At 44.9% G+C, this 15,576-nt stretch overlaps 1 protein-coding gene across 1 annotated transcript; it reads right to left on the bottom strand.

Annotated features, from left to right (window-relative positions):
- Positions 1 to 10,580: 10,580 nt before the first annotated feature.
- On the bottom strand, positions 10,581 to 13,118 carry LOC119656892 (nucleolar GTP-binding protein 1). Its single transcript, XM_038063570.1, has 3 exons — positions 12,956 to 13,118; positions 12,566 to 12,840; positions 10,581 to 12,288 (listed from the first exon to the last, which is right to left on the bottom strand). The coding sequence occupies exons 1-3, from the start codon at positions 13,001 to 13,003 to the stop codon at positions 10,659 to 10,661; spliced, it is 1,953 nt and encodes a 650-aa protein (XP_037919498.1). The 5' UTR covers positions 13,004 to 13,118; the 3' UTR covers positions 10,581 to 10,658.
- Positions 13,119 to 15,576: the final 2,458 nt, after the last annotated feature.

Here is a 15,576-nt window from a genome sequence, read left to right as displayed (position 1 = left end):
TATCTTGAATTGATGCGATCATGGAGTTGACCGCATCCCAATTCTCTTGATGTGCTAGCATTTTCGGCACCAGATTTTCTGGTACCAGCACCTCTCCTAGAGTCTCCTCTAGGTTCCTCCTTTCTTCCACAAATCTCGGATAGTGGAAGAATACATGCTCTGGGTCCTCTGGGACTCCATCGCAATTTGGACAGTCGGGTGAGGTCTCCAATTTAAACCTGTGAAGGTATTGGAGATATCCTCCATGTCCCGTGAGAAACTGGGTGAGATTATAATTAATCTCACCGTGTCGTCTCTCCAACCACTCCTTGATGGCAGGAATGAGCCTGTGAGTCCACCGACCCTTTCCCGAGCGTTCCCACCGCTCTTGCCATCTATTTATGGATCTCTCCCTCTCAGCCTTCTTCGTCTGCAATAAGGGAGAGATTGGCTTCGCATGGTATATATTCGCCATCTCATCTGCCAAGATGTCAATGGGCATCATTCCAGAGATGACGAATGCTGCATCATCTGAGACAGTCCTGAAGGCAGAGCATACCCTCAGAGCTGTCCTCCTGTAGACTGCATTCAGTTTGCTAGTGTTAACTGACATCCGCAACGCCTCGCTCCAAACTGGGGTCGCATAGAGCATGGTTGAGGTCACCACCCTGGCTATAAGCAACCTAGAGGTATGCCGTGGCCCTCCCACGTTCGGTATCATCCTGGCCAGGGCCATACTGGCAGTGGATGATTTATCACAAACATACTGTACGTGTTGCTTATAGCTGAGCTTCCTGTCTATCACCACCCCCAAGTATTTGATGGCCGGCTTGGAAGTGATGATATGATTCCCGACTCTAACATAGGCGTAATTTCTCTTCCGGTGCTTCGTGATGAGGACCGCTTCCGTTTTTTCCTCCGCAAGCGTCAGACCAGAGCTCTCCAACCAGCATTTGACAGCACTGATTGCCTCGCTTGAGTATAACTCAGCATCTTCGAGATGTTTTGCGACAACAACCAGTGCAATGTCGTCAGCGTAACCCACCACTGTGGCTTCCTCCGGAAGCGGAAGATTAAGTACATCGTTGTACATGATGTTCCACAGTAGTGGGCCCAATACGGAGCCCTGCGGGACACCCGCGGAAACGACGTACTCCTGCGGTCCGTCATCAGTGTCGTACCAGAGCCTCCTTTCAGTTAAATAACTATCGACAATTGCGGCGAGGTAGGCGGGAATACCAACCTTCGCTAGGGATTTCCGGATTAGATTCCAATTAGCCGAATTGAATGCATTTTTCACGTCCAGGGTTACTACCACGCAATATTTGCTGGTACTACCCTTTCCGTGGATTGCATCTTCGGCCAAGCCAGTAACCAATTTGATGGCATCAATGGTTGATCTGGCTTTACGGTACCCATACTGCCGATCTGAAAGGCCGCCTTGGCTCTCAACTACTGGGAGTAATCTATTATAGATTACCCGCTCTAGCATTTTCCCCACCGTGTCCAAAAGACATATGGGTCGGTATGAGGATGGTTCACCTGGTGGTTTACCAGGCTTAGGCAGAAGCACCAACTTCTGCCGCTTCCATACCGCTGGAAATATTCCCTCGAACATGCACGCTTCGAACAACTCAGCAAACATGTCCGGCCTGGATTTCACGGCAAGCTTAAGGGCCTTATTCGGTACTCCGTCCAGACCCGGTGCTTTATTGTCTCCTATTCTGCCGCAGATCTCCAGGAGCTCGTCTCTGGTGACTGGCGGGATTGCCGTCACATTCAGAGGTGGTTGGAATGTGTCCGTGTTCTCCTCTTGCTGGGGGAATAACCCCTGGATGATTTTCAACAAGAGGGCGGAGCACGTGATCTGCGGAGACGAACGGCCTCTAAATCGTCCCATCACGATTCCATAAGCTCTCCCCCACGGATTTACGTCCGCTTCTGAGCAGAGCTCCCTAAAGCATTTCCTCTTGCTTCCCTGGATGGCGAGCTTGAGGGTTTTGCGAGCTGCCTTGTAGGCGCACTCTTTCTGCCCTTGATCGACTCTACCTACCGCCCTCTGAGCCGCTCTTCTCGCTCGGTGGCAGGCTGATCGAAGGCCGGTCAGTTCATCATTCCACCAGTAGTTTGGTCTTCTACGGGGGAATGCGCACCTCCTAGGCATGGACGCGTCACATGCTTTGGAGATGCATTGAGCCAGATGGACAGCTCTTTCCGTAGAGGCGCCTGCTATATCAGGTTGATCCAACCACACCTCTAAGAAGCTCTGCTCATCCAAAGATTTTGCAGACCAGCCTGAAATCTTTTTCGGTTTCGGGCATGATAGCTCTTTGCCCTGAGGTTCGACACATGTCTCAAAGAAAACTGCCTAGTGATCGCTGTGGGTGTAGCGTTCGCTGACGCACCAGGACATACCACGCGCCAGCGAAGGGCTGACAAAGGTCAGGTCTACAACCGAGCCTGATCCCCCTTTCTGGAAGGTGTTTATAGCACCTTCGTTAGCCAAAACTATGTCCGTCTGCGCAAAAGCTTCTAATAAACTGCGCCCCCTAGCATTTGATTCCCTACTACCCCACTCTAGGGCCCAAGCATTGAAATCACCAGCAATCACCTTTGGACATCGTCCCTTCGCGTCAAGAACAAGATTATCAAGCATTTGCTCGAATTCAGACAGTGTCAAACTTGGCGGGGCGTAGCAGCTGTATACATATACACCGCTTATTTTCGCCCACACGAAGCCACTGCCTGCCTGACTTGCAGTACATTGTATGGCCTGTCGACCGCAAGCCCATATCGCTCCACCTGTCGAATCTTTGACCCATATGCCACCGTGACGGTGTCTATACGGTTCGCTTATGATGGCGATTTCCCTCTCAGATTCGAACGTGGCCTGCTCAAGTAAATCCTGAGCGACCCTGCAATGATTCAGGTTTATTTGAATAAACCTCATTTTCTCATTGCAGTGAGCGCCTTCCTAAATTCTGGACATTTACCACTCCCGGCAATATGCCGGTTATCCTGTCCCTCTTTTACTTCGCACAATAGGCACTTGGGGTCCTTATTGCACTCTCTAGCAATATGGCCTTTCTCCCCACACCTTCTACATCGATCGGATCGATCAATGCTGCTGGTGCATGCCTTCGCGAAGTGTCCAAACATGAGGCATTTAAAGCACCTCTTCAGTGAAATTTGTTCCCTTAAACGACACACAACCCATCCAATCCGAACCCTTCCGGCAGCCAATAACACCTGTGCTGCCTCCGCTGGTACTCGTATTGTGGCTGTTTGAGTACCACCATAGGCTTTTCGTAAGCCCACAATAGACTCCTCGGTGAGTTCTTTCAACTTGAATTGCTCCTTCAGAGCAATACAAATTTCTTCTTTCGATGTTACTTCATCGAGATCCTTACATTGAAGGTAGATCTCATGTTTTTGGGCACGCACTGCGGCATTCTCCTCAAGTGGGTTTTTCACTTGAGTGCGAAAGTCATCAATTTTGCCCACGCTGGATCTTTTCAGCTCGAACATGAGATCCCCTTTCTGGGTTCTTCGGATTCGGTTTACATTTCCGCTCAGATCTTTTAGGTCGGGATCCGCTTTGACCTTTTTGAGTATCTCCGCGTAGGACAGATTGCCATTACTGGAGATAACAATTACATCTGGACGAGTTCGCACTTTTGCCTTTCGTTCCGCTTTTTTGTTGGTAACTTTAGTCCATCCATCGTTTTCGCTGGTCTTAGGCTTCGCAACGCTGGTCGAGTTTCCTAGATTCGCTGTACGGTTTCCTCCTTCTGACCTGTTGGTGTTGGTTTTCCGGATGTCCTGTCCGCCTTTTTTTCTCTTAGGCGCCTGCTGATTACTTAAAGGATCCCCCTCTTTTTCACGTACTCGCTTATTTCGCTGGGATTCGATGGTAGTACGGTTAGACGTCACTTGGGTCGCTTGTGATACTGTTGGCACAGCGGGGTCCGGCGGGTCTACAACGGTCGGGTCCCCATACATGCAAAAGGGGGGTGTAAAATTTTTTTTCATCAAATATAGTCATGTGGGGTATCAAATTAAAGGTCTCAATTAGTACTTTTCAAAGCCGGTCTTAGTTTTGACATTCGTTGGAAGGATGGGGAGCGCGGGGGGTTGAAAGTGATCACTTCTTTAAGGGGGCCATTCTCAGAAACTACTAAACCGAAAAATCTGAAAAAAATCAGCAGGCTGCCAATATATGGTGCCTCGGCTTCGAAATACCTTCCATGCCGATATCTGTTTAAATAAAGTTAATAATAGTATATTACTACAATTTTTTGTAATTGGTTAGAAACCCCCCTTACGTTCATCCTAGTACCATGCAATTTCGCAGTGATATAGGCTATAATATAGAGCATGATCCTACCTAGTTTGGTGGAAATCGCACTATTACTAACAAAGTTATATTATAATACCTCAAATTTGTTGCTTCTTCAATATCACCCGAAAGTGGATACTCTCACATAATATATGGATATATTACGTGCTACGTACTAAGAAATACACAAAACCTTTCGTACCTGAAGTATCCAGCTTCCGGTTTCCCGACTTGTTTATTTGATTGTAACAGTTGAAAAGGTCGTAGGCCAACATAGAAAAAGTTTTTTTTGATAAAACTTGATTGTTGATAGTTGCCTTCGGCAATACAACCTCGGCTGAATCTATTTGAATCTCAATTCATGCAATTTTGCATAGTTTTCATTGATTTGTGTCACGCCGTACTTTATTTTTCTTCAAATGGGATCGTTTTTCTGCGATTTTATAGTCGCTATTGATGGTTTTTTCCTTTTCAAGAAAGACGATAAATATCATACCATGCGCATCCTAAAATACTGATGTCATAACCTTGCCAGCCGACTGCTGCGTCTTTACACGCTTTGAAGTCTGTTCACCACGTGCAGTCCACTCGCCGAAATAATCGAGCCGTTTTTAGCCCATTGTCACATATCGATGCATACATTCAGGGTTTTCATAGAGGATGAATTTCAAACACTGCCCAGAATCGTCAACTCATTGTTGTGCTAATTGTCAGCTCGCGTGAACATTTTGCATACCTAAACACTTATGCATAATACAGGATGCGGCAGCATAACTTCCTTTTTTAAAATGCGCGCCACTCAGTTAGTTGGTGTCATAACGGAGTGCTAGTGGTCTCGTTCAAGAGGGGATACTGTAAAGTTTTGTCCCGACACGGTTCAGTCGCCATCATCCGTTGGAATAGTGAGGAGCGTGCCTTTGCCGTTGAGGTTTACTTTTCAAGCGGATGTTCGGTTATTGCAACACAGCGTGCATTTCGGAATCGCTTTAATTTAGCCCCGTTGGCTTCCGTCCCAGACCGCAAATCAATTGTTACATGGGTCACTACATTCAGACAAACTGCAAGTGCGACAAAAGGATCACCTGAGAACATTGAAGCAGTGAGAGCGTCAATGTTGCGATCGCCACGGCGTTCTGCACGCAAACACGCATCTGCCCTTGGACTATCGGATCGTTCTGTGAGAAGAATTCTTCGTGATGATCTTCATTTTCATCCCTATAAGATGGCGATAGTGCAGGAACTTTCAGAACGTGACTTCAATTCTCGGATGAACGCATGTGAGCTTCTTCTTGATGTCGTTCTCGAGGGTGCTATTGTTTTTTTAGCGATGAAGCCCATTTTCATTTGTGTGGGTCGGTTAAAACATGCGCTACTGGGCTGACACCAACCCTCGAGAATTGCATCAAAAGCCTTTGCATTCACCCAAAGTCACAGTGTGGTGTGCAATTTCCTCAGCTGGAATTATTGGTCCCTGGTTTCTTGAGGAAAATGAGGTTACAGTGACAGTGAATTCGGACCGGTATGTAAACATGCTACAGAATTTTTTTTTCCCACGGCTAGAAAATTTGGATTTGGGGGACACTTGGTTCCAACAAGACGGTGCAACAGCACACACTTCAAGAGCATCGACGGCTGTTTTAAGGGAACACTTTCCAGAGCGCCTTATCTCAATTAGAGCCGATTTGGAATGGCCGGCACGCTCTCCTGATCTGTCCTCTTGTGATTTTTTTCTATGGGGTTTTTTGAAATCCCGTGTTTATGTGAACCGTCCAAGAAGCCTACAAGATTTGAAGACCAACATCCAAGAAGAAATTGCCAACATATCATCTGCTATGCTAACAAGAATCATGACAAACGCCAGAAATCGGTTTACGCAATGTATGGAGAATGGGGGGCGTCACCTAACAGATTTGATCTTCAAAACAATGTAAATAAAAACTTTAGACATGTACCTACATTATAAAAAATAAATAAATATTTTCTGATGCATACAATAGTTTTTATTTAGTTTTGAAAAAAGGAAGTTATGCAGCCGCACCCTGTATTTCCGAACAGTGTTGGATTGTGAGTAGTTCCAGTAATATGAGTTAGAAGTGGATCTGGCGGGTCAATCAGTGGAGGCAAATTGGCCTTGCCAATAGAAAAATACATGTCAGGCATTTCTTATTGAAACTAGCTAAGCATAATATAGCCATTAGATCAATGAGGACATTTCAATGCATTTTGTAATTGTAATCTTCGTTGTAATTGAATATTACTTTATTGGGATCGATTCTCAATCTTATTTGAGCCTGTCGTAAGCGTTCAGCTTCTCGAAGTGGAAGCTCACACTCGTATGTTGTCAAATCATGCATTTCGCTTTTCCGATATTTCACCAGCTGTTGAAGTTGAAGCTCTAATCTATTCATATTTTCGACGTGGTTCCTACTTTTCTTATGTCTCAGCAGCTCTTAAAGTTGAGGCTCTGATTTGTTCTATTTCCAGTCGTGAGTCTCATTTCTCAGATACTTCAGCAGTTCCACTGGCTGGCAGTTTCCTTGTATGCTTCACTTAATTTTCAAAATTTGATATCTCACCAATGAAGAGTCATTATTTGTTGTAAGTTGTATAGTTGTATAAGAATTTCTGCAACTTCCATTGCTTCCTCTTTGGCCGCACATTATTCAAGCACATAGCTTAGCTTTCAACTGGTCGGCAGCGTACTAGCAGTCAAATTCACCACATTGAGATTAACAGTAGATATGGGTTGTCTTCTAGATGTGCATAACAGCAGAGACGCTGGCATCTGGATCGAAAGGTAGCACCTAATGGTCGCTTGCCTTCGCTTGCGTTTTATAAGGTTGCCTCCGCGATCCGCCAAGAGCAACGATAAGCACTTATATGATTTTTCTGTTGTTCAACAACGGGAGATCTTGGAGATTGGATAGCAGATGTTTTGAATAGTCGGTCTGAAAATATTAATGAGCATTGGGTTGCCATTAAAAATGCTTTTTTTTCTCGGCCGCTACTCAGGTCGTCGGTCATGTCCCGAAGATCTAGCTGACCGCAGAGTCATGATACACAGTTCAATAAAGATCAATTTGGAACTCTGAATCCCACCCGTTTAGAATGTTCTGAAGATGCTTGTCCCATGACCTGAGGCGAAAATGACGAAACGCTTCATTGGTGGAACCAAGAACTCAACAAATCAACCAGACGGCGTCTGAATCGTGCTTGTAAAAACACTAAGGATGAAGACTGCTTAAACTTCTGGAACTCATACTACGAATATGAGAGACTCGTTATGTACTCGGAACGAGACTCTTTTAGAACATACTGTGAGTGAGACGTCAAGGCTGTGTAGTGTATTTGCAAGGAATAAGTCTTCTAAGTTCACATTCTCTTAGAAAACCGGTTAAAGCTTTCACGAACTCCAGAATTAAATCAGTACAAACTCTCTTGGAAGTATACCTTCCGGGAAAACAGGTGACGGAAGTTAAATGGAAAGAGTTAGCGGTTCCTAAGGTGGCAATTGAAACCAACATGCTTACCAACGTGGAAAGCCCTGTGAGTCTAGTCTTCATTCTTTGGTTTCAAAGATAAAGAATGCATCTCTGAAAGGTGAGTATGCCATGGTGGTGTTCTTGGGCATTGAAGGGGTCTTGAATTATGCGTGCTTCCAAAAACTTTGTGATGCCGCCAGAGAGCATGCTGTCGATGATACTTTAATTAAATGGATCTATGTTATGGTAACGCAGAGATTTCTGTGTGCTGAAGTAGGTGTAGATCACTACCGAGTCACAAAGGCAAAGAAGGCTACCGAGGAAGTGTGCTATCGTCACTTCTATAGAGTAAGTTGAATTAAAATGTTAAAAGCACCTGCATTAACTAATGAAAATAGAGCTTACACAACATATCGATCGTGGATCGTGTTTATTGCTTGCCACATGAAATGGGAAAACATACATAAGAAAACTATCTAAGTGCCATCGACACACGGTAACCCCAATACGTCAACCACATGAATAAAAGATACACAATGATATGGGTCAAGTCTTCTTGAGTCGAGTGCATCATCTTCGTTTTCATTACTGTGAGTCGCTATTCATTGTGTTTTATTTTCGGCCAACACTCACACCACGGCCCTTTATCCGGGTTGTGCTAAGGCGTGAAGCAATTTCATAACGCAATTATAGCATTGACCCTAGATATTTAAATCGCTCAGTTCTGGTCAGGTCACTGACAGTGATTGTGCATGTTTTATGAAGATGGGTCGACAGATTCAGATCTGAGACTGTGTTGCATGAGGCGTTCATTCTATTTTGGAACAAGCAGCTCGAGATTATTTTTACTATTAGACGCTAGGAAAACATCGGCCTGACAGTGTCCATAAGAAAAACAAACAAAAGTGACGAGAAGACGCTTCCTTGATGAACACCGGTATAGACAGGAAGCTGTTTTGATACACCCACCAAAGAGTGGCTTTACCCTTCGGATCATGATAGAGCAATTTAACCCAGCGCACGAGTTATTTTAGTATTAAGAGTTTCCGTAGAGCATGCCAGATGAGTTCGTGTGGCATACGGTCAAACGCTTTCTCTTTCAATGTAAGGAGGGCTATGCTTCTCACAGTGTTTCGCCATGGGTAACAGCACACCGTGTATTACGCATAGAAAAGTCGTTCGTAACACCTATAAAGGGTGAATGGATTGTGCAAAAACTACAGCTAACAGGGGTCCTGGAAATGGAACATCGACAAATGATCTTCACAGCCACCTGGAGAATGGTATCATTTGCATGGCCATAATCATATTTGGCCCTGGTTAGACGATGAATGGAGCGCTGGATATCGGGCAATGTAGCAGTCTCAAAGAACGCGGGCACGCGCAGAGACCTGTCACAAAATCCATCGAGCGGAGAAGCAGCTTCGTAGACAGGAAAAGGAAGTCTGGGAGAACCAACAGGTCTGTGAGTTTTAGAAGTACAGGGAGCAATTGCACCTGGCATGGAAATTTCACCAACAAGTTAGTAGGGTAAAGCCGTGTACACCTTGATGTTTATCTTTCCGAGCCAAAGAGGGAAATATGTTTTACGACCATATGGGCATATTGGAGCGATGAGTTGAGAATTTCAATGAATGCTCAACAACCAAAATATAGAGTTGGAAATCCCATAACTGAGAACGATGGACAAATGCCCTCACCAACGAATATAGAAGAAACAATCCGTGCAAATCATTGGCTTAAGAATCACAAGTCATTAAGACCCAATGGAATTACTATCGAACTGGTTAAATATGGAGGCGACTTATGTTTAATGTTTAAGACAATAAAGATAGGAGAATACAGCTTTGGAACCGTAATCTAGGGTCGAAAATCACACCCGATAAAACTTATGACGACGAAATTATTTGCAGCCAATAGAGCCTATTTCAACTAACAGAAACTGTTCCGCTCAAAATATCTGACCATAGGGCAAAGCTCATATTATAAAAAGCAATGATCATGCCTGCCATCATGTATTCCTGGGAGACTTAGGTTTTCAGCAAGAAAAAACGCAAATTCTTGGCTGCGTTCAAAAGAAAAATCATCCGAAAAATTTCTGGGCTCCTTCTGGACAAAATTTATAGCGACCGTCTAGTTTTGTACAAAATCCGGCTCAAATAGGTTGTGGACGGGTCACACATACGACGCATCCGTAAAGGTGATCCAGCCTGGAAAGTCTATAGAAGCAATATCCTGCCTGCGATGGACCGATGATGTAAACCAGGACATCAGGCAGTTTTTAGGGGACATCGATGGAGTTTCTTCCAAAGGCAGGCCCGGACCAGATATTGATTGTTACACCGTTGATATTGACGAAACGAATAAAAGACCTTATTTAAGTAAATCGAAAGCAGCATCCTTCGTAGAAGTAAATTTAGAAAAGTTTTGTCGTGATCCACTGATGTCAACTTTGATAATTGGGCTTCTTTTCCTACTCGGGCTTTAAAACATATACGGAAAGATGTTCGTTAATTGTGAGTCATAAACGCTTGCTAGAGTGTATTAGCTCAATATCAAAGTTTCTTAGCTTTACTGACTGTTATTTCTTGCGCATTTTTTTAGGTCCATTAAGCAAGCCGACACTTGTGCTACTGTATTCACAATCGACAAACAGCAAATGGAACTCCGCATAAGCCTTTGGCAACGGCGAATCATTCGCTTCCCAGTTCGGGTGAGGGTGCATTAGATCGATAATCTATATTTTTTTCAATACCAACAACGAATGAAGTGAGGAATCATTTGCAACGTAAAAATAGATATTTATTATTAGAACTAAGCGCAAGTTACAAGATACTCCTAAACAATCACAGCGGACTTTACCGCCTGTCTGTCTTGCCAGACCCTCGCTTTCCTGAGAACAAATGTTTTGGCATTTTATTTCCAATGAAGCGATCTGCCTCGCCCTTGAGTCCGTATTTCTTAACCTTCTTGGCAATATCCTTGCGTGCCATCATCTGTGCCTTCTTCTTCATGGCGACATTCTTAACACCCAGTTGGTCACGTGACTGAGCTCTCTTAAGAGGTTTGCCAGTGGCTCGCACAACAGCAGCTTGCTCCTTGTCCAGTTTAGGCTTCTTAGCCCCGGGCCCGACTTGCACAATAGCTCGTCGAATATCCACCACGTTCTTTGTGAAATTCGCTTCCTCGGTGCCGGACATATCGACGCCCAGGTTCTCCATGGTTTCTTTGAGTTTTGTGACACTGCGATCGCGGACGCGCGGCTGCTTGTGACGTGGAATCGTTGATTTGTTCTTCCTGTTTGCAAGTCGTTTTTCGTCGCGAAGGAGGAATCTCTTGCCCCGGATTTGTTCGGCCATTGCGCGGATTTCTTTTAGTGTGTCGTCCAGAGTCATGTCTGGCACCTTATACACACCAGAGTCTTCACGAAGACCTTCCTCACGCTCGAGTTCTTCGAGTTTCTCGAAGATGTCGGGATCGATGTAGTCTGCAATGTTGTGTCCTTCCCAGAATTCGGGAATGACATCGTAGCGCTCCTCCTCCGGGATGGTTGTGTAGTTCTTCTTGAGGTCGAGAACGTAGTCGTCTCCCAATTCTTCTTCGATCTCCTTCTCCAGCTTGCGTCTGCGTTCAGCCTTCTCTGCGGCAGCCTGTTTCTTCAGCAGAACGGCCTCAGGGATGCATGGAGGACGCTCCTTATTGTCGCGTTCTTTTGGTATGGCGACGTGAAGTCTGTTGAGAATGTTATCCACTTTCTTGGTACGCATTTTCTGATCAACGCGATAGCAAAGAAGTCGCTCACAGGCTTCCATTTTGACCTCCATTACGCCTTCCTCACTGACAGTTGACATAGGCATCACCGGGATTTCTTTGTCTTCCTGCAATTTCGTGATGATTTCCTTTCGCTCAGGCGACAGCTCATCAATTCCTAGGATGTCGATTTTGTTGAGAGCAAGGATCAAGGGCTTGTTTGTGAAGAGGGGCTTGATGCTCTCGAAAAGCTTAACCTGCTCCTCCAAAGAGTAGCCACACTGTTCGGAAATGTCCATGAAGTACAGCACGCACGCTCGCAAGTGAGCCAGTGCCGTAATGGCCTGCATTTCAATAACGTTTCTTTCTTCCAGAGGATGGTCAAGGATTCCGGGGGTGTCAATCACCTGCCAGCGGAGATATTTGTAGTCGGTGTGGCCGACGAACAAGCTTTTGGTGGTGAACGCGTAGGGTTGCACCTCGACCTCTGCTCGGGTGATTTTGTTGATGAAGCTCGACTTGCCTACGTTCGGGAAACCGCAGATGATGATGGTTCTGGTGTAAGGGTCGATGCTGGGCAAACGAGACAAATGCTGACGAACTTGCTCCAAATAAGTGAGGTTTGAGCCTTGGCGCTTCATAATCGTAGCCATTCGACCCAAAGCTGCCTTTTTCAACTGCTTGCATCGGTACAGAGAGTCTCCGTATTTGAGGAGCCTTACGTAGTCCTTCGCAACACTGAAAGGAAGAAAAACCTTTTCAAAATTTATAGCAGAAGGCAAAGTAAATGAAGTAATGCTCAAGCCCGACGCGGTTTTGTATGTTTTCTTCCGAATGCGAGAATTTCAGCCAGCAACGATGAATTGAACAAAACTCCGCAAGGTTTCAAATGTATAGAGGCAAAGGTTATTATGATTCTTATATATAGACAGGTGGGGAATCTTGGCAGTTAGGAGGTGCCTACACATCCCGCATTGAACGCGAAACGAAAAAAAAGCAACTGCTCCCAACTTACTTGTCAATCAGATGTCTGGCTGTATTCAGCTGTCCCAGGGCCAATTTGTAATGGTCCTTGTCGTACAAAACATTCATCAGATCAGCGTAAAACGGATGCACGTCGTCCAACTTCGGGAAGTCCTGAATAATCTGCGTGAGCCTGTCGTGGAAGCTCTGTTGCGTGAACTTCACTTTGCGCGTGTAGAAGGCACGGATCCGGGAGATCTTGTAACCTTTGTGTACAACGGTAGGCGTCTTACGTTGCGTTTTCGACAACATAATGTCGATGAAGTCCTAGAACGAGGAACATGCATATTAGAGACAATTTCACAACAACTGTCCTTTTGCGAATGAGGTTATGAAAACAATAATCCCAATTGTAATTGAAATCATTTTGATTTTATCTTACCTTTGCTGGCGGAACCACCATTATCTTTTTAAAGTTGTACAAACTCATCTTGGCTGGTTTTATTTGTTATTTCCACACGAAAACCCGGAAAATAACAATCAAGTCTAAACACCACAGCACCACGCGGCGATGGGTGATATTGGAAGGAATGAGCTGACAGTTGGCGTTTGACATTCGTGGTACAGCTGCTCGACTGGAAGTTGATTTTCCACTGATGTGACTGTCATCTTTCAGTTAAATTACTTTCTATTGTTAATGCTGCTTGTTAGTAACATATTCAAATATAGATTGACTTCTTGTCAGCAGTTATAAATGCCGAGTGCGTAAAATCAACGACTAATAATTTTCTGAGTCAAGAAAAACTCATAGACACACATAATAAGAGGAAAATTATCGAAACGTTTTTTCAATGCGTAAGTTGGATTTTGGAATATCGAAGGCTGATATTTCCCATTTTCGCCATGTTCATATAAAATATATTCTCTTTCTATGGACGTCTAAAAATGTAATCTCATTTTGCATATTTTGTGATAATTTGCTTATATTTGGTAAAACAAATCGTTAAATTATTTTTGTAGGTGTACAGTTTAAGAAAATCTTCATAAACTATGGTGCCCTGGCATTAATCAACTTTTTTTCAAGGTAAGCAGGTAAGTAATCCAAGGAGGAATAGTAGATTTTTGCGCACGTATCTAAAAATATACGAATCGCGCTCATTGGATAGTTAGCAGTCGAGGGTAACTGAGTGTATTCGCACGGATCCTCCATGATACCACATCGTCCCAGTGCGTAAGTCTGACCTTACTGTGCTAGGGAGACTATGGTGCCGCGTATCCCCACACTGGTGGGAATTATATAAGTAATACAGTAAAGCAGACCAACAAATCAAACAAAAACAAACGGGAACCCGTGCCGCACATAAACTGGACTATCGGCGGAGGCACATCTCCGAAACACTGAGAGCCCAAGAAGGGAGAAATCGGAAGGTCCAGCAGTGGAGCCAAACTCAACATTGGCCTATTGCGAAGACCGCAACTAACAAAAGTCTCCAGTCAAAAAGTAAGGACAAGCAAAGATACATCTGAGGTCACCATATCAGACGTCAGAACGGAGACAGGTCTCAGTGGCGCAGGTGCTAAATGGTATCTCCGCTATCTGAAGGACAGACCTAAGCCTTCAACATCAGAGCTAAGAAAGCAGGGAGGGAAGTAAATCAGCCCATAAAAGGGAAATGCTCCCAAGGGACCTAAACCCAAGCCCAAGAGAGGGTCAGGGGTTAAGGCGGGACACGCGCCGTTAGCTATGCTAATGTAGTGAAGAAAATTCCACTGGCCATACTGCCAAAAGTATTTTCGAAGCAAATACTCACTCAGGCGGAGCAGGAAATAATTGACATCCTCGCCATAACAAAGACGTGTGAGGGATGGAATAAGGAGCTTCGATAATACTGTATCTTATACTGGTAGACTGCGGAACGGAGAACACGGCGGGCTGTAGTCCCTAAACTGCCAGGATGGAAGGGAACGAAACTGTTGACATGTACTGGGAGCGATATACCAAGCGCACACATGGTGATGGTTTACCTTCCCAAAGCCGCAGCGATTGACATGGGGAAGGTTCTACGCCTCCTCATCATTCAAAACACGGATTTCCACACGCGGTTGTGGATAGTTTTTGCAAGCAAGGAGAAGAACAAAGGCGAGTTTCTCGCGGAGGTAAACGACCAATCCCTCGAGACAATTAAGTGTCGTAAATGCCTCATCAGTTACAAGTTTTCTTAGCACAGGCCTGTTGCACAGGAAGAAACAAAGGAAGGATATTTCGGAGGACACATTTGGTGGAAATCCTACTTAGGCCCTTGAAGGAATCCTAGAGGCCGTAGCGGCTGAAATGCAGGGCCGAGCAGAGAAGTGGATCTGCTACCCACAGAAGAAGAGAAACTGGTTGACTTTGACCTAGACCATCTAGGGTTCAAGTCGGATGGTGAAACATAAGGAAGTGCCATGTCGGAGGAGAAGGACAATACTCTGAAATTGGAGAAGAGCTCCAAGCACTAATAGAGCCGATGGTCAGCGCTAAAGTAGCCCAGGTAAACCTTCACTATGCAAAAGTTGTATCTGCGGTAATTGCAAGGGCAACTGCTAAGTATAACATCGGAATACTGCTGGCTTAAGAACCCTGGGTGTACCGGGGGCAGATTCGCGGTTTGCAAGGAGGAAGTATGCGGGTCATTTGGGATTCCTCTTTTGAAAAACCTAGAGCTTGCATCATTCTCAAAAGAAACTTAAGATACATATGTCTTTCAGAGTTTTTAACTGGCCTCGTGGCTGCTCAAGTCTCATTGGAAACCGGGGAAGAACCCAAAAGGCAGTCGTGGCATCAGGATACTTTTCAGGAGACAACACCTGGATGACTGACGACGTTCTGCGGGAGGAAAGCGCTACCACATTTTCTCGGCTACGATGCCAACGACTACCATGAATACTTTCTGGAATTTGTCCTCAGTAATAAGTTAGAACACATAACGTAGGGAACACTCTAGCACCAGGCAAGAGGTATTAGACATAACTCTAGGGAACACTTTGATGATCGGCTTGCTCAAGAATCCGAAAACGTTGGAT

Source organism: Hermetia illucens, chromosome 1 (genome assembly GCF_905115235.1).
Source record: "Hermetia illucens chromosome 1, iHerIll2.2.curated.20191125, whole genome shotgun sequence".
In the NCBI taxonomy this organism is placed as follows: domain Eukaryota; kingdom Metazoa; phylum Arthropoda; class Insecta; order Diptera; family Stratiomyidae; genus Hermetia; species Hermetia illucens.
The sequence above is the reverse complement of the archived record's forward strand: the minus strand, read 5'-3'. Positions and strand labels throughout refer to the sequence as shown.